Source organism: Bactrocera oleae, chromosome 2, assembly GCF_042242935.1.
Source record: "Bactrocera oleae isolate idBacOlea1 chromosome 2, idBacOlea1, whole genome shotgun sequence".
Classification (NCBI taxonomy): Eukaryota; Metazoa; Arthropoda; class Insecta; order Diptera; family Tephritidae; genus Bactrocera; species Bactrocera oleae.
Genome location: NC_091536.1, coordinates 20,905,751 through 20,931,205, shown reverse-complemented (window position 1 = coordinate 20,931,205; position 25,455 = coordinate 20,905,751). Strand labels below are relative to the sequence as shown.

Below are 25,455 nucleotides of genomic sequence, written 5' to 3'. Positions count from 1 at the left end.
GTTAAACAGATGTTTGATGCACAGAAAGCTCCACATGCATACTTGTTATAAGCTCAAATTCAGTGGAAATATCTTTTCCATTCATTGTGCTTTGCTGCATATTCGCTGAAAATCCGAAATCCATAGATGTGAAGAAAATTTGTGTATTTCATATTCAAAATTAAGATTATAGAGTGTGATAGAAACTAATAAATACAAAAATAAGCACAAGTTCCTCTTTTAGTGAAATACCAATGAAGTAATAAAAATTTAACGAATTGTGTTCAAATAGTCAAAAATTCTAGAGAAATTTTATCAAGATATTTGCCACTTTCTGCTTCTTTCTGTACCCATTTTCCTCATATCGTGTATACCCCTCTCTTTGTGCAAATAATAAGAAGAAAAAGTTCTCCGTTGGAAAAGTCTTCCAGTGCGAATTATAAAATTTGCGCTGGAATTTGTATTTGTATGAAAAGACAGCAGAAGTGAGCTAAATAAGAGATGTTGAGAAAATAAGAGTAAAATGAGATAGTAATATATTTTCATGGTTCCAACATTTGAAATTTATTTAAGTTTGAAAATAACTCACATAAAAATTGTTGAGCCAATGTGGTTAATAAAACGTATAAACTAACAATAATATTTAATGTGAGTCTAGGAATATATTAAAAAACCATTATTAGTGGGAGATAGATGTAACGTTGATTATGTGTATATACTAGGGAAGTGAAAATTTTAAAATTAAAATACAGTTAAAATGTCAAGTTATTTAAACGACTATTAAAACGATGTTTTTTTTCCAAATCTGAAAGCTATCAATATGATAGTAAATATTGAGTAAGGGAATGTGTAAGTAAATCACTACGCGCGTAAATAGGAAGGGGAATTGGAAGTAAAATTCCTTCCGTTCATTTTTCACTATGCTACCTATGGCTTTCTAATATACCAACAATAGAAGCAGCAAAGAAGAAGAACGTCAAAACTTTTAGAAGGCAGCTAATAAACCAGACAGAGAACTTGCTACATGAATATCTAATTCTCCGTCAATCAAGTTATCATGAGCAAAAATAAGGCCAACAAACAAGACAGGCACCAAAGCATATGATAAAATGTAGAAACTGAAAAATACTAAGTATAGCAAATCTGGCTACAGAAAAACGAAAGAACACATGTACATATCTATCAACAGTAGCCATTAAAATCTGCATCTTTAGCGAATTGGCCCCGGACACAAGAATGGAATTTTATTTAAAACATTGAAAACATAAGCAAAAAAACACAGACTTAACTTCTGATTTATGCACAAAGAGAGGAATATGTTAAATCAAAAGCCACAGCTCACGAAATAAAATAAAAATGTACATTGTTATTTTTTTTTTAGCAAACATCAACAGTAATTGTGTATCAAACCACCATGATTTAATTAATTCATAACTACATAACATAAAAATAGCAGAAACGTTGTCGGACATATGTACATACATGACAAAAAATAATAGCTACGCATAATATAATAGAAGTGTTGTGAAAGGCGAACTTGAATTGACATTAAATGGGTGAAGTGCGCAACATTCGCACAAACGAACGCAAGCAACAACAACAGCATCACCAGCTGCAGAGGCATAAACATAAATGTGTAATTAGTTGAATTACACACACACGCACACAAAAGAAAAAAGAAAAGTAATTTTTGAAAATTTTATGCTTTTGGAAGTGAAAAAAATTCCTATTTAAAGTGAATAAACAAAGTACATCTTAAAACAAAAGTAAATTGTATGGGTAAAGGTCCAATTTATTTCAGAGAAATACTATCAGCTAACAAATTCTGCAGTCCGAAATAAATTGTTGATCGCGTGTTCAAAGGCGCACGCGCCCACTACTTAACACATTAACAGCTAAATATTATTGTGAGTGTGCGTGTGTGTGTTTTTATAGAAAGCTGTGCGAGCACACATCGGATTTCCGTCTCAGGACCGCTGCTGCGCTTTTGGCGAAATATGCGTTACATTTAAAAAATTTGCAACCAAATTATTTTGGAGGACAGTAAACGCGTCATCCAATTAAAGTGAATATAATCCAATTTCCGTTTCGACGCCGACACCGTCCCCTCTGTCACTCCTAAGCCTTCTGCAGTCCTTTTATCCTTACTGAAGCATTTGAGTAAACATTACACACGCGATGTTTACTGGAAAATTACAACTAAAAGTGTGTGAAGCGGTCGGTTTGCGACCAACCGACTTTCAAAAGCGACACAATTTAGCATTTGGAAAATTAGCAGATGAGCAGACGATCGATCCTTATATTTCCATTGATGTTGATGATAATCATTTTGGTAAGTGCAAATTGTGCAAATATTTTTATTTAGATTAATATTAATGCTGTGATTTTATGCATTTGTATATATGTATATATATATATATATTGTATCAGGTTTGTTCAAAAACTATCGCGAATTTTGTATTTCTTAAGAAAGTCTTTCATGAATATCTATTTTGTCCCCTTCACCCCTAGATACAATGCACTTACGCTATTAGGTAAGTAGATGTCGGTGACGATGCGATATAGCCCGAGAAAATTCAAAAATCGCGGTACTTTTTGAACAAACCTAGTATTTGGCCAAAAGCAACACATTAATGGTGACGCAGCCACATTATTCCTCAGACCTGGCCCCCTGTAACTTTTTTTTGTTCCCAAAACTGAAGGGGCCCATGAAAGGCCGACGCTACGCTACGATTGAGGAGATAAAAACTGAAAAAATGACTTTTTAAGCGCTTTGAGGATTGGAAAAAACCCTGGCATAAGTGCATTACATGTAGGGGTTTTTACTTTAAAGGAAACAAAATATATATTAACGAATAAATAAACACTTCCTTAAGAAATACAAAATACAAATGATACTTTTTGCACAAACCTCGTATAATTTTTAATTGTATATTTTTTATTTAAGTGGTAATCTTAATTATTTGTTTATCTGGACTTGTTGTGTTCCAAATAAAATTATTTTCTTTCGTTGTGATTATTTCATTTTTATTTAATTTACTTGCAATATTTTTCAAAGTACTGCAACAGTTTAAAATTTTGCATTTTATTTAGATCGCTCGACAACGCGACCGAAAACATTTGATCCGGTATGGAATGAGCAATTCATACACGATGTGTCTAATGCAAAGAACATTAACTTGACGGTATTCCACGATGCAGCACTTCCACCTGATGACTTTGTTGCCAATTGCCAAATACCTTTCGAAGATATTATGCAAAATGAAACAGGTGTGCTTGATCTATGGGTAAGAAATATTATGGTACAACTATTTTCTATTATATAATTGTATTTACATTACAGGTGAACTTAGAGCCGCAGGGTAAACTACATATTATAATTGAATTGAAGAACCGAGTTGGTATGTATTTTGACAATTTATTCAATTAATTAATACTAGTTTAATAGATTTAATAATAGATTCGAATAAAGATGTGGCTGAAGTGGTTCAGGCGGTGACCCAAAACAAGGAGTTCAAAGAACGCGCTGGCTTTAATCGTCGACGCGGTGCCATGAGGCGACGTGTTCATCAGGTTAGAAGCTTACCAGCTTACTAAATATTATATTATTAATAATATTTTTTGTAGTTGTTGTAAAGAAAGATTCACTAAATGCTAAATTGAAAATTTAATTGCCAGCTAGAATAAATTAAATTATTTATATATAATATATATTTTTTTTATTAGGTAAATGGACACAAGTTTATGGCAACTTTTCTTCGACAGCCGACCTTTTGTTCACATTGCCGAGAATTTATTTGGTAAGTGCATACGCTTAGCTTGATAAAAAAAAAATGAAAATATCACACAATCATCCTGCTACAGCTCTCATACCTTTTTATTTGTATATTCATACCAGTGAATAACTGTATTGATATTACTTTTCACATTTTGGTTCTTGAAGTATCATTGCTATTTTAATTTGTTCACTTTACCTTTAGTATTTTTTAATTATCCTCTCTTTACAACTATTCAGTATATTAGAATGTATTTTGGGTAAAATTAGGTAATACTTTTAATTATATTTATATTTTAGTTGGTAATCTTATATTAAATGTTTTATGTTTTATTTGTTTGGTGAGAACATATATACATGCATTTGGGCGTAGTTTGGAGCAGACAAAAAAATTTCAAATAAGAATGAAATAAGTGCTTATAATGATTTTCGCTTTTAGTGACATATAATAGTTCATTCTCTGCTTTTTCATTTCCTCATCCGGTTGCAGGGTGATAATTTGTATATTTATTTTTAATTATGGGAAATGTAACCATCTTAATTGGGATATTTTTTTTACTTTCTTTCCGATTTGATACTGAGGGTTTTGCGTTTACTCATTTTATCTATTTGATCAGTTTTTTTTTTTTTAATTTTGTACATCAACTCTTAATATTAATCTATATTCACATATATACAAGCTACGGAAATTTTTTGCCTTTGCAGGGGAATTGGTAAACAAGGCTATCAATGTCAAGGTATGTGTTCACATGCAGCAACAACAACAACTACATACCCGGTATTCGTACTCGTACTCGTAATTGCATTTGTACTCGTTTTCCAAACTTTAAACAAAGATATAAACCGAAAAGAATCATTCGTTGAGTCTCGAAACAATTTTCACATACAGCTTACACCTCTCATCGCCGCACACAAATATGCTCGCACATACGTACATACATATGTACAAGCAATAAATATATAAATTCAATTCACTTATAAACAAGTAATTGAATAAAAAAAATATATATAAATAAAAGTTATCTTTGCATATTTGGTTAATGTCAACTAAACTAAGTATGTACGTATGTACGTATATGTTACATAAAAGCATAACAACCAGCTATTACACAAACATCTCATGCCCACATACCTATATAAATACTAAATAGCTTTCTTTACATGCATAATATTTTAGGCCACTCTAATTAAATTGAATGTTGATGGTGTTGATTTTCATTGTTCGCTGCTCAAGCTAGCTATATAAAAATCTGTTGTTCTCTTATTTGTATTTCCATACATACACACATAAATTGTAAATTTCACCTCTTATTGCTTTTGCATTTTTGCAACTCGAACTATGTCCCTGTTGATACCTATTTTTTTTTTTTTGATCTATCTGCTGTATGACCTGCACTGTTATTTAGACATATTGTTGTTGTTGCTATAGTCGGTGTAGTTTTGCATTCAATAAATTTAATCATTAACCAAACGTACCAATCAACTAAGCAATGAAACGATAAACCACCATTATAATAAATCTCAATGGCTTCATCACCCTCTGTATTTATACATATGTATATACGAGTATATGCATTTATTTATTGTACATGTATTTTAGTTGCACTTTCATTGATGTTTCTTATGTATTTTTCTATTGTTATGTAAATGCATATTGCTTTGTTTTATAAAATTAATTTATTGTACTATCATAATAAAAGTGCCTATTTGTCCTGTCTTGTTCTTATAATCACATTTATTTTTAATATATACCTAGTACAGTCGATGCTCACAAATTAGAACCTTAGTAATTAAAATTTCCACAAATAAATTTCAAAAAATTGAGCGTTTGCAATACGATAACGTTCTGAAATTTTAATCGAAAATTTGAATTTCTGAATCGATTATGTTGGTTTGTTGTTATTGAGGTAATAAAGTGGTTATTGAAAGTTGATTGACGAAAATGGTGCAATCGTAGTGAATTATTTTTTACTAATCACATAAAAAAACCTAAAATACAAACAAATATTGCTGACTATATGTAAGTAAAGATTCGTTGTGAAGTTGGTGGTTGAGCCTATTTTATGAATTTATGTCTTAGCTTTAAAAAATTATCTTTATATATTTCTCTAAGTACATATCAATTTTTTTTTTACTTTTAACAGGAAAAATATGTTTATTAATGAAAAAACTTCAGCAATTCGTTTTTTTTAGAAATTAGAATCGCCTTAAAAACAAAGTGGTTCTAATTTGTGAGCTCCACTGTATACATGACATAATATCCTATAGAAAGATTTGTGCTTGTTTATTGGTAGCTCATTAATGAAAACTCCTCAAATCATATCATGTACAGTTAAATTTATTATTGCAAATTTTATACAATTAAATTATTGTGTTGTTATGGGAAAATCTATACATTAGTTTAAAAAATAATCATGCGCTTACAGGTATGCAACACTTACATAACTTCTAACGTTCAGAATATTGAAATAATCAATATATATCATGGGTGATCAAAAAATTTAAAACCGGAGGCACACGGCAACAGCATCAATAAAAATTACAACAATATAGTTCTCAGACTGACAAAAAATACATCGTCTCAAAACTATATTTCTACTGAAGTAACAACAAATAAATGTTTGCCATAGCTATGCGAGGCATTGTCAGCCAGCAGTGAATATATATTCTCACCCCTCGCACCCTCGCGCAACTTCGTTCTGGATATTGTAGCAGGTTAAACTCCTACTTATCCAGAATAGACCCCGACATACCAAATATATGTCCAACGAACCCCACTCGGCATTTCCCTATGGTCCGTGTCCTGAGCCTCCCGTTAGATGACCTCGACGACAACCAAACTATACCTTATCAACAACGTAGTTGTCAGCCAAATGAGTTATGGCGTGAACACCCCTGATATATATTACGGCAAATCTGCTTTTGCGCTATATTTTCTTCATTTTAAAGCCGATATTAAAGCTACATCAACCGTTATGCAGTTAATACGGTAGTTTGTTTTTCAAAGTCGGTATTGGACAACATTGAAGAAAAGTTTTCGAAAGCCGCATACATTTTGTATCTGTTGCAATTGAGTTGAAAAGCATTAAATTCATTAATTTTAATAAATCACTCTTTCTTTGTATCAAACATTTTTAGCACTGTCAACAGTAGTACCATGTGGTGTTTTTAAAATACTTTTTTTTACGCTTAAATACAATATGTATAGAAATTATACAAGCGAACTTTTTATATATTGTTTTGTAAAGTACAGTGTTTATGTATGGTATTTTATACTTTTTATTGAATTTGAAATGCTTGTTTTTTTTTACTAACAAAGCAACATATGCATATGTATGTTCATTTATATTTTATTTAATTGTTGTTATGTTTTATGGGTATAACTGTTTGTATACCATATATAACGATTGCAAATATGTTTTCAAGTCAAAAATCGAAAAACTGCTTAGCACACAAAAAAAAATTTACTATTACAATAAAATATTTTTTTCTGCTACAGGAGCATACATAGTGTCCAACTTGGCTTATAGTGAGCTGTAAATTGGAAAACAAAATATTAAGGGGTATTCTGGTTTAGAAGCACGAACTTTAGGCTCTTTTTCAGACTAAATAAAAAAAAATATTTTTACTATAAATTTTTTATTGACATTTAAAGAGTACAAATTATTTATAATATTAAAAAAAAAAATTTCAAAAAATTCTAGACTGGCAAAGTGGTTACTGATGAAAAAATGGCGTGTCCTGGTGTGCAGGATATCAGGACTCCCATTAACTTGAAATGGAAATTGCTGAGTGTTCCTTAAAGAGGAAAGATGTAGTTATAGCACTACGAGAGGATTTTGGAACAAAAAAATTCCACAAAATGGCGGCTGTTTGAAAAATATGTTTCGTTATTTCCTTTTTTTTGCCGTTCGGAATTTTTTTTACAAATATAAAAAAAAGAATTTCAAAAATCCTCTCGTAGTGCGATAGTATAATGTATAAAGAAGCTCTGTATAAAATTTCAAGTAAATCGATTGAGTAGAGCTTGAGATATCATGCACACCGTTTCTAAAAAAGTAGTTCAGAGAAAAACGAATTTAAAGCTCGCTCCGAGCTACCAGTCAATTTTGTCGGCGCATCACAAAATGAGCGGTAACTCCAAAAAAAATTGAAATTTCAAAAAAACTTTTTAGGGACATATTCTTAAAGGGATATACTACAAAAAATGCAAAACAAAAAAAAAACGATTTTTTTTTTATTTTTAAACCAGAATACCACCTTAATAAAACTAAGCTCAAAAAATAACTATATTTTAATAATATTGTTAATTAAATTTTTGAACATTTAAAAATACTGCCGACAATAATACTTATATTTCATAATACACTACAAGTGTGGGCGTTCCAAATTTATATTTACCTGAAGAAGCTTTGGAAAATGACTCACGAAAATAGAAATTAACAGCCTATATTTAACTGATTAATTACAAATATATATAGTATATCGATGTATGTACATAATATATGTAACAAAATTTGCCCGTTAACACTCTTACCAACTCCTCATAAATGTACAATATCGTTTTGTCTTCACATCTTCTTCAATTTAATCCATACTTTTATCATTATTATTACTGTTATTACTATATATATTCTTATTGATTCACCATTCTAGTGTGCACCTGTGTTGTACATAAGAGATGCCATAGCTCCGTGGTCACTAAATGTCCAGGCATGCGCGAAGAGGTAATATCAAAAACCCATACAAATTTCGAATACACACTAATCTTATCAATATCTTATTTTCTTGATGTCTCCTGCAGCAAAACACCTTGGAAATGGCACCAGCTGGTCAACGTTTCAATGTGAATGTGCCGCACCGCTTTTTAATGCATAATTATAAACGTTTTACTTTTTGCGATCACTGCGGCTCACTCTTGTATGGTCTGATTAAGCAGGGTCTACAGTGTACACAATGTAATATGAATGTACATAAGCGCTGCCAAAAGAATGTGGCCAATACTTGTGGCATAAATACAAAAGAAATGGCCGAAATACTCAGTTCGTTGGGTATTTCGCCGGATAAGCAAGGGCAGCCACGCCGTTCGAAGGTGGGTCGATGCATTATAACCCAAACTGCATAAATGATATTAATGAATAATATTTCTTTTTTTTTGCAGTATTTAAATCAACCGGGTGGTGATGATAACTATAGCTTGAGCGACCGTAGCGATCAGGGTACGGAAAGCAGCACTTCCACACGCAGTTCGATGATGTCGGAACGTTCGGTTACAAGCACTTCGACTGCCATGACCGGATTCAGTGCCATTACAGGGCAATATTTTGATTCTCGTCCAGGAAAGACTTCATTGTCGGACTTTAATTTCATTAAGGTATTAGGAAAAGGCTCGTTCGGCAAAGTAATGCTGGCCGAAAAGAAGGATACGGAAGAGATTTATGCGATTAAGGTGTTGAAAAAAGATGCCATTATACAAGACGACGATGTTGATTGCACAATGACGGAAAAACGTATACTAGCTTTGGCCGCCAATCACCCATTTTTGACAGCATTACACTCCTGTTTTCAGACTAAGGTGCGTATGTGGAAATCGAATCAAGAGTGTTTTTTTTAAGAAGTATTTGCTAACTAAATACTAAACTAATATTCACAATGAATGATGGGATTAGATTCGATGGCATGATTTTTCTGTTTGCCTCCACAGTCAGAAGTAAACGTTGAATATATACTCAAAACAAAAATCGTTTTCATATAAAGAAAGCGTTTCTAAACACATGTATATTTTAATGTAAGAAAGCAAAAATAGCAAATTTAATCAATATATTATGTAGACTCCATGTTGTTGTTGTTGTTGTTGTAGCGGCAGAATTCTGCTGACTCCATCGCTTTGGACTGTATTAGAAGTAATCTTATCACAAATAAATGATGAGAAATTTTCTATTATACTTTAGCGTTAGTGTATTCTAAATATAGATATATATGTATATTCCATATAAATATATTTCAAGATCACATTTTTACACTAACATCAAGGATTTTCTATATATTTTTACTACAATATAAATTCAGAAGCATTTTTCTACCGCTGTCTTTTAGAAGTTTAATTGTAATGACATGTGTATTGCATTTATATATTTATATACAATCGATATTTTATTGTTTTCAGGATCGTCTATTCTTCGTTATGGAGTATGTGAATGGTGGTGATTTGATGTTTCAAATACAGAAGGCACGACGCTTCGAGGCCGCACGTGCTGCTTTCTATGCCGCCGAAGTTACGTTGGCTCTCCAATTTTTACACTCTCATGGTGTTATTTATCGTGATTTAAAACTAGATAATATTCTCTTAGATCAGGAGGGGCACTGCAAATTGGCCGATTTCGGCATGTGCAAGGTAATACGGAACCGATTTTACTAACGTTCAATATTCATTTCAATTATATAATAAATGTATCAAAAAACTAATTTTACATAACCTTCCACATCTAGGAGGGTATTATAAATGGTGTTTTAACAACCACATTTTGTGGCACTCCCGACTATATCGCGCCTGAGATACTAAAAGAGCAAGAGTATGGGGCATCCGTCGATTGGTGGGCGCTCGGGGTGCTCATGTACGAAATGATGGCCGGTCAACCGCCGTTCGAGGCCGACAACGAGGATGAATTATTTGATTCAATTATGCATGACGATGTATTGTACCCGGTTTGGTTATCTAGAGAAGCCGTATCCATTTTAAAAGGTAGTTTTTTTTTAGTAGGATAGCTGGATATTGATTTTTTTTTAATAATAATTTCTCGTTTACTAAGGATTCCTAACGAAAAACCCCGAAACCCGTCTCGGGTGCTCTGGTGATGAGAACGAGATACGCAGACATCCCTTCTTCGGTAAATTAGATTGGGATGAACTGGAAAAGCGCAATATTAAACCACCTTTTAGACCAAAAATGGTATACAGCAATTAAAAGAAGTTCCTAACACTTTTTATAATTCGAATTTCTTGTTTATATTTCATATATTAGAAAAATCCTCGGGATGCCACCAATTTCGACACAGAGTTCACGAAAGAGGAACCAGTACTCACACCCGTACCCAACGATGTTATTCGCTGCATTAATCAGGATGAATTTGCTGGATTTTCATTTGTCAATCCGAAATTTGGACCTGAACGTAAAGTATTTTAAGTTGGTTTTTTAATGTGCGCGCATGCGCCTGAAGAGTTTAAACTTCTATGGGAAAAAGCTAAGAAACAGTGCAAAACTTGCAAATCCAAGAAAGCGGCAAAAACTACTACTATTACTATTGTGTTTGTTCTCTTTTTATGTGTACGTATACAAACGAACATGCACACATGTATACAGAATGACACACACAGTCACACAGGGTCGCCAGTTGGAAGAAATTTATTTATTTTTTCTTTATTTATTTATTATTAATTTTCATGCGTTGACATTTATTTAAGTATCGAAAGTTTCGTATTGCGATGACATTGTTTGCAAGAGCAAAGTATATATGTGTGGATACCTGTGTGCTATATTGTTTTACGCTGTTAATCAATGTGCAGCTACGATTTTAAAATTTAAATTCGCGAAAAGTGAAGTAAAAAAGAAGAACAAAATATGCTTATATTGTTAACACAACAAACTTTACTCGTGGTATTCGTTAGCAAATAAATAAATCTAATGACCAATAACCGTAGAACACTTGGTTGAAAATAACAAAAACAATAAAATAACGTGCAGTGGTAGAAAATATAAAAAATAATAAGCAGGAAATACCTGATAACAAGCAAAAAAGAAATTAATAACAATTTGCTAACTTGTTTTAGACATTATATAATATAAAACATGCTACTAACATTGTATTATTTTAAAGTTACTGGCCATCTAAGGATTGCGGCTAAAAATACTACCTTTTTAAGCATAAAGTCCCAGGCTAAGCATTAGCAACAAGTAGAAGCCCTTTTCATTTAGCCAACTGAAAGCATTTGAGTTTCTACCAAAACTTTTGCATAATTTTTCGATTTTTCATGCGATTTGGCTAAGGGGTTCATACTAGCATTACTATTAATGTGTAGAGCCAGAGAAAACTTGTGTATTATTTAATTAGTGGTTGAATTGAAGGAAGCGAAAAAGAAATCAGCGTCGCCATATTTTCCAATCAAGTTACTAATGTCAAATATTGTTCTTTCACTAAAATTAATCGGCCTTATTTTGTGTAACTCGTTATACTCGTGCAACATTTTGCACAAATTATTATAATTGTTATCAGCGTTTTATTACATTAATTACATTGCAAGCGAATGAAGTAGCCTAATTTCTTTAGTATTCGTAGACAATATTTGAAAACTCGGAATACTACAACCATTTTTTACATTAACGAAAGCGTTTTAATTCCATTAAAATTTATTTATGAAACGCTTTAAATTTAATTTAAATGAAATGATCAACGGTGGTTGAAATAAAATTAAAATCGCCAAGCATATATTTTTACAGTAAAATATAAAAAATTGTAATTAGCCAAGAGTTCGACACATACATACATACATATAAGTATACATGTATGCTGACGTTTTGAATATTCGTAACAAGTAATGAGCATTAGTTGCTTGCCTTGCATTATTATATTGCTTATGTTATGTTTATGTGTTGATGGACATTCAACGAAATTATAAAAAATTTAATTAATGAAAATTTTTGTTTTACTTATTATTGTTAATTGATGTTGTTTTCAATTCTCTAAAACAACGAATGTTAAAAATCATTCGTCAATCTAGTCAAATTGTGTTTAAAAACGCACGCACACACATATAAACACACAAATCCATGTATAAATGAGTAGATAATAATTATTACGTAAATGCATTTGAAATACCTACATATTGTTGAACAATTTTTTTTATAATTTTAGTTATTAATGTGCAAAGTTGAATTTAATTTAGTATTTTATTATTATTTGTTTTTAATTATATTATAAGTACTTGCATTATTTTAAAAACCATACGAACAAATACAACTGTTTTTATTAGTATTCCCAATTTATTACAACAACTACAACTATACATATATATATATATTTTAATTAATTTGTAATTTAAAATAAAAACAAAACTAACACATTTTTTTTTAAATAAACATTTACTGCTCCTTCTTATCTTAACATTGTGCTAAAGCAACTTTTCGACTACACTTAAAAATGATTATTGAATGAATATCTCGAAATGAAAATTGTGAAAAGCAGCGAAATATTTGCTGCTCTAAAAATTTACACATAAATAAATTGAGAGTGTTACAAACAGTCGAATTTATATATTTTTTATGCTTTTACTTCGTACCATGGTGAATTACTCGCTATCAATCAGTTTTGAAGTCTGCAAGAACTAAATTTTTTCGACTTGTAAATTAAAATATATTTGATAAATGCAGTTTTGGTAAAAATTGTGTGAATAAATATTTTTTAGAAAAATTTCAAAGGCGGTTGATACCTGGTCATTATTTAAAAACCTTATTTCATCCGCAGCACTTTTTCATTTTTACTTTTTAATTAAAAGTAATTGCTTTACTGCAAAGTAGTTGGCAGCGCTATGTATTTTTACAATTATATGTATTTTAATGTAAATACGCACAAATATAAATCAGTTGAATTAAAAAGAAAGTATTAAAATGATATTATCAATTGTTATCCTTTGGTGTATTTATAAAATACACGTTAACAGTTTTTTTGCTAATTTATTTTGTATATTCTAAGTACGACAAGAAACTAATCAGAAACTTTCAATTTTCCCGCTTACAGGTTTTGTAGAAGCTTTTGTTGTTAAATGTAATCAAAATTATTTTAAATTTTGGTATGTATTGTAATAATTACATTTGTAAATTGTCCTTTAATTGGGGACAGCGAAACGAAGTGGTATCAAGTATAGCAAATTGTAATGCCAATAATAACAATGTTATAAATAGTTTATATAAAGTTTGTCAACTGCAAATAACACAATAAGTTTGCATGAAAAAAAATTAGTAAAAATAATATTAAAAGGTAAAAAGTTAAAAATTAAAACAAATAATGCGAAAAATATATTTAATTTTATATACGAAGCATTATATATTACACAAAATTCTCAACAAAACGGTGCAAACAAAATAAATATCATAATATAACATAATGAAAGTGTTCTATGTTAAAAGCTAATTATTGAACATAAAAATAATGTATGCAAAAAACACACACACTTATGCATGTATATGTATGTATATACATGCGCAAATATTTTAGCTAAGACAGAAAACAACAGTTTAGAACAATTGTGTATGTTGCATAAGCACCTACTTATATGCATATACACGCATATATAGATTAAAAACCAAAACCGCAAAAAAAAAACAAACAACAATTAAATGTTATGCAAAGAAACACTAATGGGCAGTTGAATTGAAACCAACAAACCAAAAATTATAATGTACAAGTATGTTATCTAATCGAAACCCTGTTTAAATGAAACCGTAGTTTAGCGGTTATGAATTTTAGGTTTTAAAGGAAAACAATTAATGCTAAGCATGTCAGTAAAATGGTCTAATTCATAGCATTATATACAAATTTAATTAAACACAAAGCGGCATAAAAACAGCTAAAAAGCGTGTGCGGCGTATGGAAACCCGTATATTCAAATTCTTATACAAGTTAAAAAAAACATCAAAAATACAACAAAATAAATGATGTAAAATTTAACATTGAATTTAAAACCAAAGACTCAAAATAAAATCAACAACTACTTGCGTACACTTTAATTATATAATTTTACATGAATTTAACATGAATAAATCAAATAAAATACAAATAAAAAATAAGTACTGAAAACAGAACAAAAACATTACTTCGCACAAAAGCTGGTGGCGCAAATGTATTGCATATGGTATATACATTTTATGTTATTTCTATATATATTTTTAATTTACATATATATATATATATATATATACATATATATAAATTATATATACATATGTATGTATATATTTGCACCGGTTTAGGTATGTTATAGCATTTAAGGCATTTTTAGCACCCCGCAATGAATTTGCAATGGTTCAGGGAATATGTTATGGTACACCTTTTAAAATTGTACATTTCATTTATATTTCTTTCCACCAAATTTAGTAACACTACACAATAGCACACAATAACTATTTCAAAAATTTGAATATTTCTATTTAATTGTTTTTTTTTTACTTGTAATTCTGAGTTTTACGGATTATGCTTATATAGAGTTATCACAAACGATTGAAAGCTTTCTAAGCGCTTGTTTATTGCAAAGAATAAAATGGATGAGCATAGTAAATTTAGTAATTCATTTTGAAAAACGGAAATAAATAATAAAAATGCTCCAAATGATATGAAAGAATATAAATAAAATTAGCAACATTTGTGTGCTAAAATTTAACATACACACGCAAGTCAGTCATTTATGTATATGCTAAAAGAATCACCCAAATATAATAAGAAAAAAATTAAGCTAACAAATAATTGCGTAGATTGAACATATAGCCACGCTGAATAGCAAACCAAAAAAACAAAACAATAAACAATAAACAGTACTGGTAAATTTGGTAAATTTAATACATATATACAAGTAAATAAATGTGGGTTGGGACAGTGAAAATTTATAAAAATTCAATAAAAATGTAATACTACAAATGAAATTCAATTGAAAAATGTTAAATAATTAGATTATTAGGTAGAAAAAATGTGTTGATCGAAACAATATAAATTAATAACATTGAAAGCTAAATGAGAAAATCGCAAACTAATGTCATTGCCGCTTTCTATGTTGTTTGACAATTATCTAAAAAAAAAAACGTGAAAAAACTGAAACTTAAGAAAATTTGCGCGCCGAAATGTATGCCACGTGCTCAAACACAAAGCATTGCAAAAACACAAAAATATCGCACGAATATTTTTTACTGATTGCCTGTAAGTAATACGATTCCACATTTTCAGAATTTATAAAATTTCGAAATACTCTACATATTTCACTACTATCTTGTTTCAGATGAATTCAACATTGTAACTCAGATTTTGCGAAACACTTTATTAAGCATATTCAGTGAAAAAATAAGAAATTCAGTAAATTGATGTACTTCGAAATAGCATATTTGTTTGGGCATCAGAATTCACACACAATTTTAGCGAACAGTTTTACAAACTCCGCCCTGTTTCTATACGATAACATATCGCGTCAATATTATTAAATGCCTACAGAAATAAATTTATACAAAGGTACCTTACATTAGCGATAGGAACATATTTAACTGCGTCTATCGATACTCGGTGGTTACCTTAAATAACGGTGAAAATTGTAAAGACAGTTAGTATTACTTCTCGAAAATATTACAATGTTGCGTATAAGTTGCATAAGCGCGTACCTTATCGGTTATGTCAGAAAAATAAATTAGAAGTGCCCAAAAGATATATGTATTGTATATGCTCGTGCTATATTTGGGCATGAAACATTGTATTTGCAGTAATATTTCATTTTCAATATAATTACGTATTTAATTTTTTTATTTCTTTTTTTTTTAACACAGTAATGCGCATTTTTGAAAAATTACAAACAAAATTTTTAGCAGAAACAAATCATTCACACATACAAAGAATTTATATGACATTTATATTTGTACTGCTCTGCAATGAAACTATAAAAAAAAATTGAGAAAATCAAGCAAGTTTAGCAAATTTAGTTACAGTTTTTCAACCAAAGAAACAAGCGGGCACAGAAAGTTACTGGCAAATCAGAATTTAAGTATATGTGAAAAAAATATAAAACTCTCAAATAATAACAAAAATAACTAAACAAATCTTGCTGTTTACATAAATTCTGTTATTTATATGCATACATATTAATAACTAACTAAGTCTGAGTTCAGACGTGAAAACTTTTGTTGCTCGTCATCGGCAAATTCTGTTTTGTATTACGCATTGCATTCAGACGAGCAGCTCGAATCCGGAAAACTTGAGGCATACAATATTCTGCACCCCCTTTCATATAAAACACTCAAATTCTTGTACGCTTCATTTAAGCGGTACACAAAAATATATTTCATTAGCATATTTTTATCATTATATACCATTTTCAAAAATATGTTTATCATATTATGAATATTTGTATACATATGTATTTGCATATTACGTACAGAGAATATATGATAAATTCAAAGTTCTAAACATATTGTAAATATTCATTTGAAACCGAGCACAATTGCAATCTTGGCCTGAATTTCAAAATGAAAAAGAATGTCAAATTGCATAGCAGTGAACTTACGAACAAGCATACAGAGCGTGTTGTCCGAGCCCTTGCAACTCGGTGCTATTTGTCTCTCCTCATCGCCCCACGTCTTCAAACTACGAGTCTCGGCAACAAGATTCTCCTCGTATGAACCAGTTCTAACATATTACATACATATTTACTATAACTATAAGCACAATCATGTGCAAATAATTGTAAAAGTCATTTACTTTTCTATCACCAAAGCAGCATTATAAAATTTTCATGTACCTTTGCTAACTGAAACAAAGAAACAATTAAGAAATATATAGAAAACTCGAACTATCCACTACTATGAGTAAATACAATGCAACAAATTAAACTTAAAAACAATAAGGGCAATGTAGAAAAAAGTATAAATAAAGAACATATAACGTAGCAACGTAACTTAGCCAACTGAGAAAATATATAATAAAAAAACGTAATAATAAATTTACACATACACAGATACAGACAAACATGTATTTAAAGCAACCAACTACACCGATACATTAAACGCGTATTCAATACGAGCAAAAACAAAAATAACAAACTGAAACATAATACAAAAACTAGGCAAATAAAATTTACGTAAATAATACAAAAACATGAAAAAAAAACATTTATTTAAAGCAAAGTAAACAGTATTCTATCTAAATGGGGCAATGCAACGTAAAACACTTAATTATTTTCACAAATATCGTAACATTTCGCAAAAAACTTAATATAATTTTAATTTTCTAATTTTAAATGTGTTTATTATAATAAAAATATTTTTTTTTCGTTGAGCTCCAAATTGGTGCTCAACTAAACCACAATATGTTTACTTTTTAAGAAATTCGCCCAGTCATCCAACATTCTTCCGCTTTTGCTGTGTGAAACAATTTATTATTAATGTATATAATATTCAGTAACCTCGACACCACATACATACATACAAACCTGTATTTTAACACAATGAATTTTTGTATAACTTAGCTAATTTGCATTGCCCCAAAAAGCTTGATTATAGGAATACTTATTGAAGGCATACTTACACATTTATAAAACATATAGTAAAATTATTGTATGTGCAGTATGACAAGCAAAATATAAATATAATTATAAAGTTAATGTTAAATTAAAATAGTCGAAAGTCAACAGTTGGTACGTATGTAAAAAAACTTAAATGCAAAAAAACCATATGCAGAGAGACACGTAAGACAAACATAATAATTAACAAAAGCTGAATTATAACATGAATATTATGAAAATGACTACAAATAAAACATATAACAATAAAAATACATACATATGTACTTTGTGTATTCTTGTGAGGAAAAGGGGCGTTCTTAACTAAGGGGAAGAAGTTAATTATCGCTATTATTGGCCATTTACCGCTTTAAAAGGCCATTGAAAATTTCACTTCTTTTCTTCCAGCAGGTTTTGTACGCCATACAAATGTAAAGACTTTTTGTTAACGAAATTATAAAAATATCAAAATTTTACAAATACGATAATCGTTATTTAAACCGAAACAGTGCTGCACAGTTTTTTTTTTTTTTGCTCTAGTATAAACATCTAGAAAAAAAAACAAAGACGTTGCCTAATTATAGGCGCTTTTTTCATATTCATATGGAATTCTGTATTAAACATTGCTTTTAAATAATAAAAATAATAAAATTATTAACGGTTAGCTTGATACGTCAAAATGTTCCATGCTCCCAAACTGTATGAAAATTGACCCTGCAAGTTAACTATCGGTTAAATCATACATTAATAACCCGAGAGCGCCATCGGAGATTTCTTTAAAAGTTATATTGGTTTCAGAAGACCGAATGGACAAAACTAACCGAAACCCTTCTATATATGAGATCGCTCATTTTCTTTTATGGTTAATGATTTGCAACATGGTTTGACGAAAATTGTTTCAATGTGTGTTGTAGTTTCCGGCATCCTTCACTTACTAGGAATATTTTACGTTCCAAAGTTGTATCGCCTGAAACAAATTCCAATCAGCTGTTTAGGCGTACAGCTGTCAAAACAAGTACTATACGTTCATCAGACCATTATCAGTGTAATTGGTCAATTTTGACAATTGAGTAAGCAGCATTTACAAAATAAATTGTTTTCATCTTCATCAAAGGAATATTCGTTCATAAAAGCCGAAAAATAAATCAAAATGAAGAAAAAAGTGCTGCTCATGGGCAAAAGCGGCTCAGGCAAAACCAGCATGCGTTCCATTATATTTGCAAACTACATAGCTCGAGATACGACGCGTTTGGGTGCGACCAGTAAGTAATAATGAACAGATGCCAGCAAAAATTACAATAATTGACCATTAGTTTACAACTAAAAACATATGTTACAATCTTCTACTTAAAGTTGACGTTGAGCACTCTCATGTGCGCTTTCTGGGCAACCTGGTACTCAATTTATGGGATTGTGGCGGCCAGGAGGGCTTCATGCAGCAATACTTTGCATCACAGAGGGATAACATTTTCCGAAATGTTGAAGTCCTCATATATGTATTTGATGTAGAGAGTCGTAACTTGGAACTAGATGTGCACTACTATCAATCATGTTTGGAAGCATTGTTACAGGTAGGCAAATTGGATTTCCAAATAATCTCATTGGAAAAATATTGTTTTTTTGAAGAATTCACCGGAAGCAAAAATATTTTGTTTGATACATAAAATGGATTTAGTCGCTGAAGAACAACGAGAATCATTGTTCAAAGAGCGCGAAGAGGATCTTATTAAGCTATCCAAACCGGGAAATGTTACCTGCTTCCGTACCAGTATATGGGATGAAACATTATACAGGTAAAAATAAACGGTAATTCAGATCAAACTCAAATAACTTTAATATGTATACTATATTTATACATAGAGCTTGGTCCAGTATCGTCACCATGCTTATACCCAATGTGGCCGTACTGGAGAACTCTCTAACCCACTTCGCCAATGTTATTGAGGCCGATGAAGTGTTACTTTTCGAGAAGGCCACTTTCCTGGTTATATCACATTGTCAGAGCAAAAAGAACCGTGACTCGCATCGTTTTGAAAAAGTCTCCAATATAATAAAACAATTTAAATTAAGTTGTTCAAAATTGGGCGCCAAATTTCAATCGATGGAGGTACGTAACAGCGCCTTTGCTGCTTTCATAGATACCTTTACCAGCAATACATATGTGATGGTTGTCATGTCTGATCCAACAATACCTTCCGAAGCGACTTTGGTTAACATACGTAATGCGCGCAAATCTTTTGAAGAATTAGAGAACCCAAATAGCAACGCCATGAATCATCATCAGTATCACTGATATAGGATGTAGGTGCACTGCACTGTTAAGGAGAGGATTTGAAATTGGGGCTAACAAGAAACATTGTTTGAAATTTAGATTTGTAAACATTTATAAGGAAGCCTGATTCGTATTGGAGCTTAAATTTAGTGTATAGAATTGGATAGAGTTGTACATAAAATAAATATGCGAAAGTTGTTGAAGAATATTAAAATGATTTGCTTTGAAAATAAATTATGCATAAGGTAAAATGTTTATACATACATACATATATAGAACTACATACAATATTTTCTTACATTGAAAACAGAATTTAAGCTCCAAGACTCATGACGGTGATTAAATAGTTCTTTTTAAAAACCATCAAAATTTTAGGAAAGCTCGGCTCATTTCGTTCTCTCGATTTTCAATACATAATTTTTTATAGTTATTAATTGTTGCTTATTGAAATTTAATAAAAATTTGAACGCTTTATTATATAAATTTAAAGTTTACAGTACAGAAATGTCTTTATACATACATACATATATGCCACATATTTTTATAGTTACAATAATGGTGTGCAAAGCTATTACAATATGCTATCTTTACATTATTATAAGCGAATAATAAATCATTTTTACAACTATACGACTTATTATTATTATTATTTATTACTTAAGAATATATATTTGAAGAATATATATATGTATTCTAGAGGTAATTTCTGATCAATTCTCAATTAAACGCAATTAATTTCATAATGCACTAACACTTACATACTTACATATACATACATACCCGCATTTATTATATATGATACGGTATAGAAAATTAAAAAAACTTGTAAATTCAAAAATTTGGCTAGTATTATTTGGTGCTGCATTTAAATGCAACTTATTCAGATTCCTATCACAGTCAACATTCATTTGTTGATAAATATATGTATTTTCGTACCCGCCTACATGCATATTGGTATTATCTTAATATTACGGTCGTCATGAGTAATACCGACGCACTTCGTCTGTCAGCCGTCCAACTGTACTCTCATCGACCGGAACGAAACGTTTAGCACCACGACTGAAATAATAAATGTCGCCAGTGTAAATATCAAACCATAATGCGTGAATATGGAGATCATGCGATTCAAGCCGTTGTTTTAAGAAGCCATACGAAGCCACATTCGATAATTGCTGTAACGTATTGATCTGCGACAATTTATCTTCTATCGCAAATTTATTTTCCGAATCAATGTAAGCAACAAACCGACGTAAAGGTGTTTCAGAAGAGAATATCAAAGGACCTTTCATGCCTTCTTTTCTCCAGGTTTTGAAATGTTCAAGACTGCTGTTAGCGTGTGTCCACATCCAGGAACGTAGCGGCGACAGACGTCTATTTAACTGCACAAATTGGTTGAGGTAAATAGACAGTCACACATTAACAACAACTTCATGCCAATAACAACTTACTTGTGATGAGTATTCTTCATCCTGTAGTTTATATAATAGATTCATTGCCTTACAATCGCTATGACCGCACACAATAATGTGACGTATATCGTTGATGACACAGCCCAATTCTAGTGCTGCCGGTTCGCAGCTAAAGTATTCATCCTGAAAGTGTTGGGCATGCGGCACCACATTTCCAGCGTTACGCACTGTAATGCAAATATAATAAAATGATACAAAAGTAAATTAATGACATTGCAAAATACATTTATATGTATGTATAAAGAGCAATTATCGAAGGAGTGTAATGTATGTATGTAGTTGTACACACCTACAAACATATCGCCGACATGCGTATCTGTGTAGCGGGTTGGTATCATACGACTGTCCATGCAAGTGAAGAAAACGGCCTTGGGCTATGTTTGAACCACGCGATATGAAAATAAAATAATTTAAAGTAAAATGTAGTTATATTACATGCTTACACAATTAAATATATCTGCAACTATATTAATGTGCAGGCATATGGTACATTTATAGAAATTACTTCGTTAATAATCTATATGTACATACATATTTAATTATTTTAAAATTATTAAAAATGCACTTAAAAATTATGTGTGTTAAAATTTAAATGAAGTCTTACTGAATACGATTTCTTCGTTTGTACACTCTTCCAATGCTATAATGCGACAAATTTATTACTTAGGCTGGCAAGTGAACAGTGTATAATTGCATCTTACGATGTCATTTTTAAATTATTACTTACATTACTCAAAGGAAAAAACATAAAATAACTAACTTTAACCGTCATTATTTGAAAGTCAACATTTTTCCCGAATATGTAATTATTTAGTGCTGATTTGAGCTTGAAAGTTTTAAACCTCGCAATATCAAAAAGATTTTAACATAAATTCGTAGTCTTAGGAAGATTACTCAACACATTATTTTGAGAACTTTGTATAAAAATTGAAAATGTTTAAAGGCTCAGGTACTCCCTACATATGTACATATGGAAATATATGTATATATATCCGACCTTTAATTAATTAGGTGAGCAGAAAATATTTAAAGCCATAAATATTTTAATACAACGTCTAACGTTTTTATCATATTATTATTTAGTATTAATTTACGCATGTATTTATGCTATGGTATCTAGTCAGATAATAAATTTAATGCGGATATGGTGTTATATAGCTTAATATAGGAACATTGCCAGTCGGTAAATGTCTTAAACAGCTATGTACGTATATGTTTATGCTTAGCGAAGATATCAAAAATAAGTGCTTATAAATGTTTTCGCGCTAAATTTCCTTATACTTGTATCAGTGTTTTTTCATTTCTTGAATTTTTTTATTACTTTTTAGTCTATCGGGCTGCGTGTTGAAGATGAACGCATTCAGAAAATTTATTTCTATTTGTTGTCAAATATTGTTGTTCCCAAAAACTTACTGGAGATGATACATTTTAAACCAAAATTAATGTATGTAAATATTGTCAAATAAAACCACGAGTAAATGCATAAATGTATGTGAATATACATAAGTACACATACAACCAATATATTTGTTTAAATAGGAGTAGTTATTTCGCGAAAAGGTGCAATTTTGGTCTTCATATGTGTTTCTAATTAGGAATAATTGAGAACTGGTCACACAGTTTTAGACTTTTCGAAACAGTATAATTAGGTAGGTAGGTAGGTATGTAGAGTAGCTATCTGACTACGCACCTAGCCCTTTAGGAGGTGTGAAACCAGCGGGACTCAGATCCCCTCTCTCTATTGTCTCCTCTCTGAACCAACCCATGCGTCTGAGGAAGGTCATCAGAAGAGTATAAGTACTTACTATAAATTAACTTAAAACTATGGATATGTTTCGAGCAATTTGCCGTTTAATTACTTCTTTGAGGCATGCATATAATATTGAAACCTCAATCAGCCTCAAGTTGGTCAAAACTCACGTCTAATTAAATAACTACAAAATAATTAAAAGATTGAAAATAATTTCCTAGGAAATTTTAATTTTTCTTACAACATAATTAAACCGATTACTTATTTACTTATTTTAAATCACAATGGGCCTCCTAAGGATCTAGGTGTATCAAAATACAGCCATTCTACCTATCTATTGTATATACCTACTTAACTCTTAAAATAAATGAAGTGAAATAAAGTATCTCTTCTTTTCAACTTAATGATAAGACTTGTATACATAAGTACATATGTATATATGCATATATATACATACGTATAAACATAAGCAATATGCTAAGCATTGATAACATAAAACGGTCAAAACTTTCCAAAACGTACTTACATATTATATATAAACACATGTACATACATACAAACAGTCTCATAAGACATCAAAAAAAATAATAATAATAATTTCTTATTTGATAGTGTTAGGTTCGACAAATTATTGTTCATTTTTATGATACTCTAATTTTATTAACCATTCAAATCAGAACGGAAAATTTGCAAAAAGATTATAATAAAAAAATATGCTAGCATCTCGTTTTAGGTACATACATACAAGCATATGTAACATGTTTGGTTTTGTAGGTGTCATGTTGACTTCACATGTGAAATAGTTTTATTTATTAATAAATTTATAGCTACACATAAATTATTGCACACATTAATATAATTAATTTGTATGTATGTAAATATTACACTTCACGTGCGGTGTATACACATGTATATATGTCTGAGCACTCGTATGTCTATACCAATGAACTCATCTATGCTAGGTACGTATGTTTGTACATACCTCAGGATGATCACGAACTTTTTGGAATTCCTTTACCATCTGTTCGCGTGTCGTGTTCCGATAACGCATAACACCACGCAATATACGCTCCATATTCAGACTATTTGATTCGCCCTTTTCACCTTTTCACTAGCTTCAACACAAATGTCTTTCAACACAGGTAATGGATAAAAACATAAATGCACGCATGCATATGTACATACAATGTGGGTATATATGTAGAAATAGTTGCTGTTTTCGGCGTGTGCTTGTTAGTTATTTTATCGCTACGTTTATTTCGGTGCTAATACGCCTTGTAATATAGGTGTAGCAAAAAAGTTTGAATTCTTTATCAAAAATTAATGCACTCGAACCTTTTACGACACTTTCATAAAGCTGACTGAACTGTTGGACGTGTGGTCACAATTCTCGGGCCTCGCGAGACGCTCATTCATCCAACTTGTGCATGTACATATTTATTTGGTTTTGTTGTGTTTTCCAATTTCTGCACTTGGCTGTTCGTTCTAAATGTTAAAAATTTTCACTCGCTAGACGTCTTTCTAGCTTTTTATTTACTTCCATTTTTCGTTTAGTAACGTCTGGAGAACAAGTTTTGCGTTGAAAGCTTAATTCTTTCATTTCATTGCTGTCTAGCTACTGTGAGAGTGATAGCATGTTTTGTTCGCTATTACATTCCGGGGCCAGTCCACATTAGTCTTGAGCAGCTGTTCGCTGAAAGTTTATTCGTTGCGCATTTAGCGGCAAACTTGTTCTCCTACAGACACAACCACTGAGTTTAAATACTCGTTACCGATTCTAAACTAAACACTCTTATACGCATGTATGTGTTTATCTACGAGTGCAAAAGCTACACATCAATACCGTAAGACCGTGAGAGCACTCTTTAACATACTCTAACCAGAGAACTTAAAAAACTTGTTCTAAGTT

General features: G+C 30.8%; 3 protein-coding genes across 5 annotated transcripts; 2 read left to right on the top strand and 1 right to left on the bottom strand.

The window, feature by feature from the left end:
* The first annotated feature begins 72 nt into the window (after positions 1–72).
* On the top strand, positions 73–18,330 carry Pkc98E (Protein kinase C). 3 transcript variants are annotated; one of them, XM_070111258.1, is made up of 14 exons: positions 73–238; positions 1,361–2,311; positions 3,073–3,266; positions 3,323–3,380; positions 3,428–3,552; positions 3,706–3,779; positions 4,460–4,491; positions 8,411–8,481; positions 8,559–8,846; positions 8,916–9,329; positions 9,921–10,148; positions 10,244–10,496; positions 10,564–10,703; positions 10,776–18,330. In XM_070111258.1, exons 2-14 carry the CDS (start codon positions 2,158–2,160, stop codon positions 10,935–10,937), a joined length of 2,193 nt encoding a protein of 730 aa, XP_069967359.1. In that variant the 5' UTR covers positions 73–238; positions 1,361–2,157; the 3' UTR covers positions 10,938–18,330. The 3 variants fall into 3 exon arrangements, with proteins under 3 accessions (XP_069967359.1, XP_014088918.1, XP_036233454.1); XM_014233443.3 differs by having other exon boundaries at positions 74–238; positions 3,440–3,552; XM_036377561.2 differs by lacking the exons at positions 73–238; positions 1,361–2,311; positions 3,073–3,266; positions 3,323–3,380; positions 4,460–4,491 and having other exon boundaries at positions 3,440–3,552.
* Positions 18,331–19,065: 735 nt separating this feature from the next.
* On the top strand, positions 19,066–20,957 carry RagA-B (Ras-related GTP binding A/B). Its single transcript, XM_036377688.2, has 4 exons — positions 19,066–19,317; positions 19,409–19,626; positions 19,682–19,848; positions 19,916–20,957. The coding sequence occupies exons 1-4, from the start codon at positions 19,206–19,208 to the stop codon at positions 20,346–20,348; spliced, it is 930 nt and encodes a 309-aa protein (XP_036233581.1). The 5' UTR covers positions 19,066–19,205; the 3' UTR covers positions 20,349–20,957.
* A 174-nt stretch (positions 20,958–21,131) lies between these two features.
* Positions 21,132–25,340, bottom strand: CAHbeta (carbonic anhydrase beta). The gene is made up of 4 exons (XM_014233438.3): positions 24,529–25,340; positions 22,086–22,170; positions 21,776–21,963; positions 21,132–21,706 (listed from the first exon to the last, which is right to left on the bottom strand). The coding sequence occupies exons 1-4, from the start codon at positions 24,619–24,621 to the stop codon at positions 21,305–21,307; spliced, it is 768 nt and encodes a 255-aa protein (XP_014088913.1). The 5' UTR covers positions 24,622–25,340; the 3' UTR covers positions 21,132–21,304.
* Positions 25,341–25,455: the final 115 nt, after the last annotated feature.

What these genes read in the sequence shown, in the direction of transcription:
- Pkc98E (XM_070111258.1), top strand. Translation starts at nt 2,158, where the DNA reads ATGTTTACTGGAAAATTACAACTAAAAGTGTGTGAAGCGGTCGGTTTG. An exon ending in TGAGGCGACGTGTTCATCAG is followed by an intron (nt 3,553 to 3,705) that starts GTTAGAAGCTTA and finishes TTTTTTTATTAG; the next exon opens with GTAAATGGACACAAGTTTAT. An exon ending in GGCAGCCACGCCGTTCGAAG is followed by an intron (nt 8,847 to 8,915) that starts GTGGGTCGATGC and finishes TTTTTTTTGCAG; the next exon opens with TATTTAAATCAACCGGGTGG.
- RagA-B (XM_036377688.2), top strand. Translation starts at nt 19,206, where the DNA reads ATGAAGAAAAAAGTGCTGCTCATGGGCAAAAGCGGCTCAGGCAAAACC. An exon ending in GACGCGTTTGGGTGCGACCA is followed by an intron (nt 19,318 to 19,408) that starts GTAAGTAATAAT and finishes TTCTACTTAAAG; the next exon opens with TTGACGTTGAGCACTCTCAT. An exon ending in TGGGATGAAACATTATACAG is followed by an intron (nt 19,849 to 19,915) that starts GTAAAAATAAAC and finishes ATTTATACATAG; the next exon opens with AGCTTGGTCCAGTATCGTCA.
- CAHbeta (XM_014233438.3), bottom strand. Translation starts at nt 24,621, where the DNA reads ATGGAGCGTATATTGCGTGGTGTTATGCGTTATCGGAACACGACACGC. An exon ending in AAGTTCGTGATCATCCTGAG is followed by an intron (nt 22,171 to 24,528) that starts GTATGTACAAAC and finishes GTTCAAACATAG; the next exon opens with CCCAAGGCCGTTTTCTTCAC. An exon ending in ATGAAGAATACTCATCACAA is followed by an intron (nt 21,707 to 21,775) that starts GTAAGTTGTTAT and finishes CAATTTGTGCAG; the next exon opens with TTAAATAGACGTCTGTCGCC.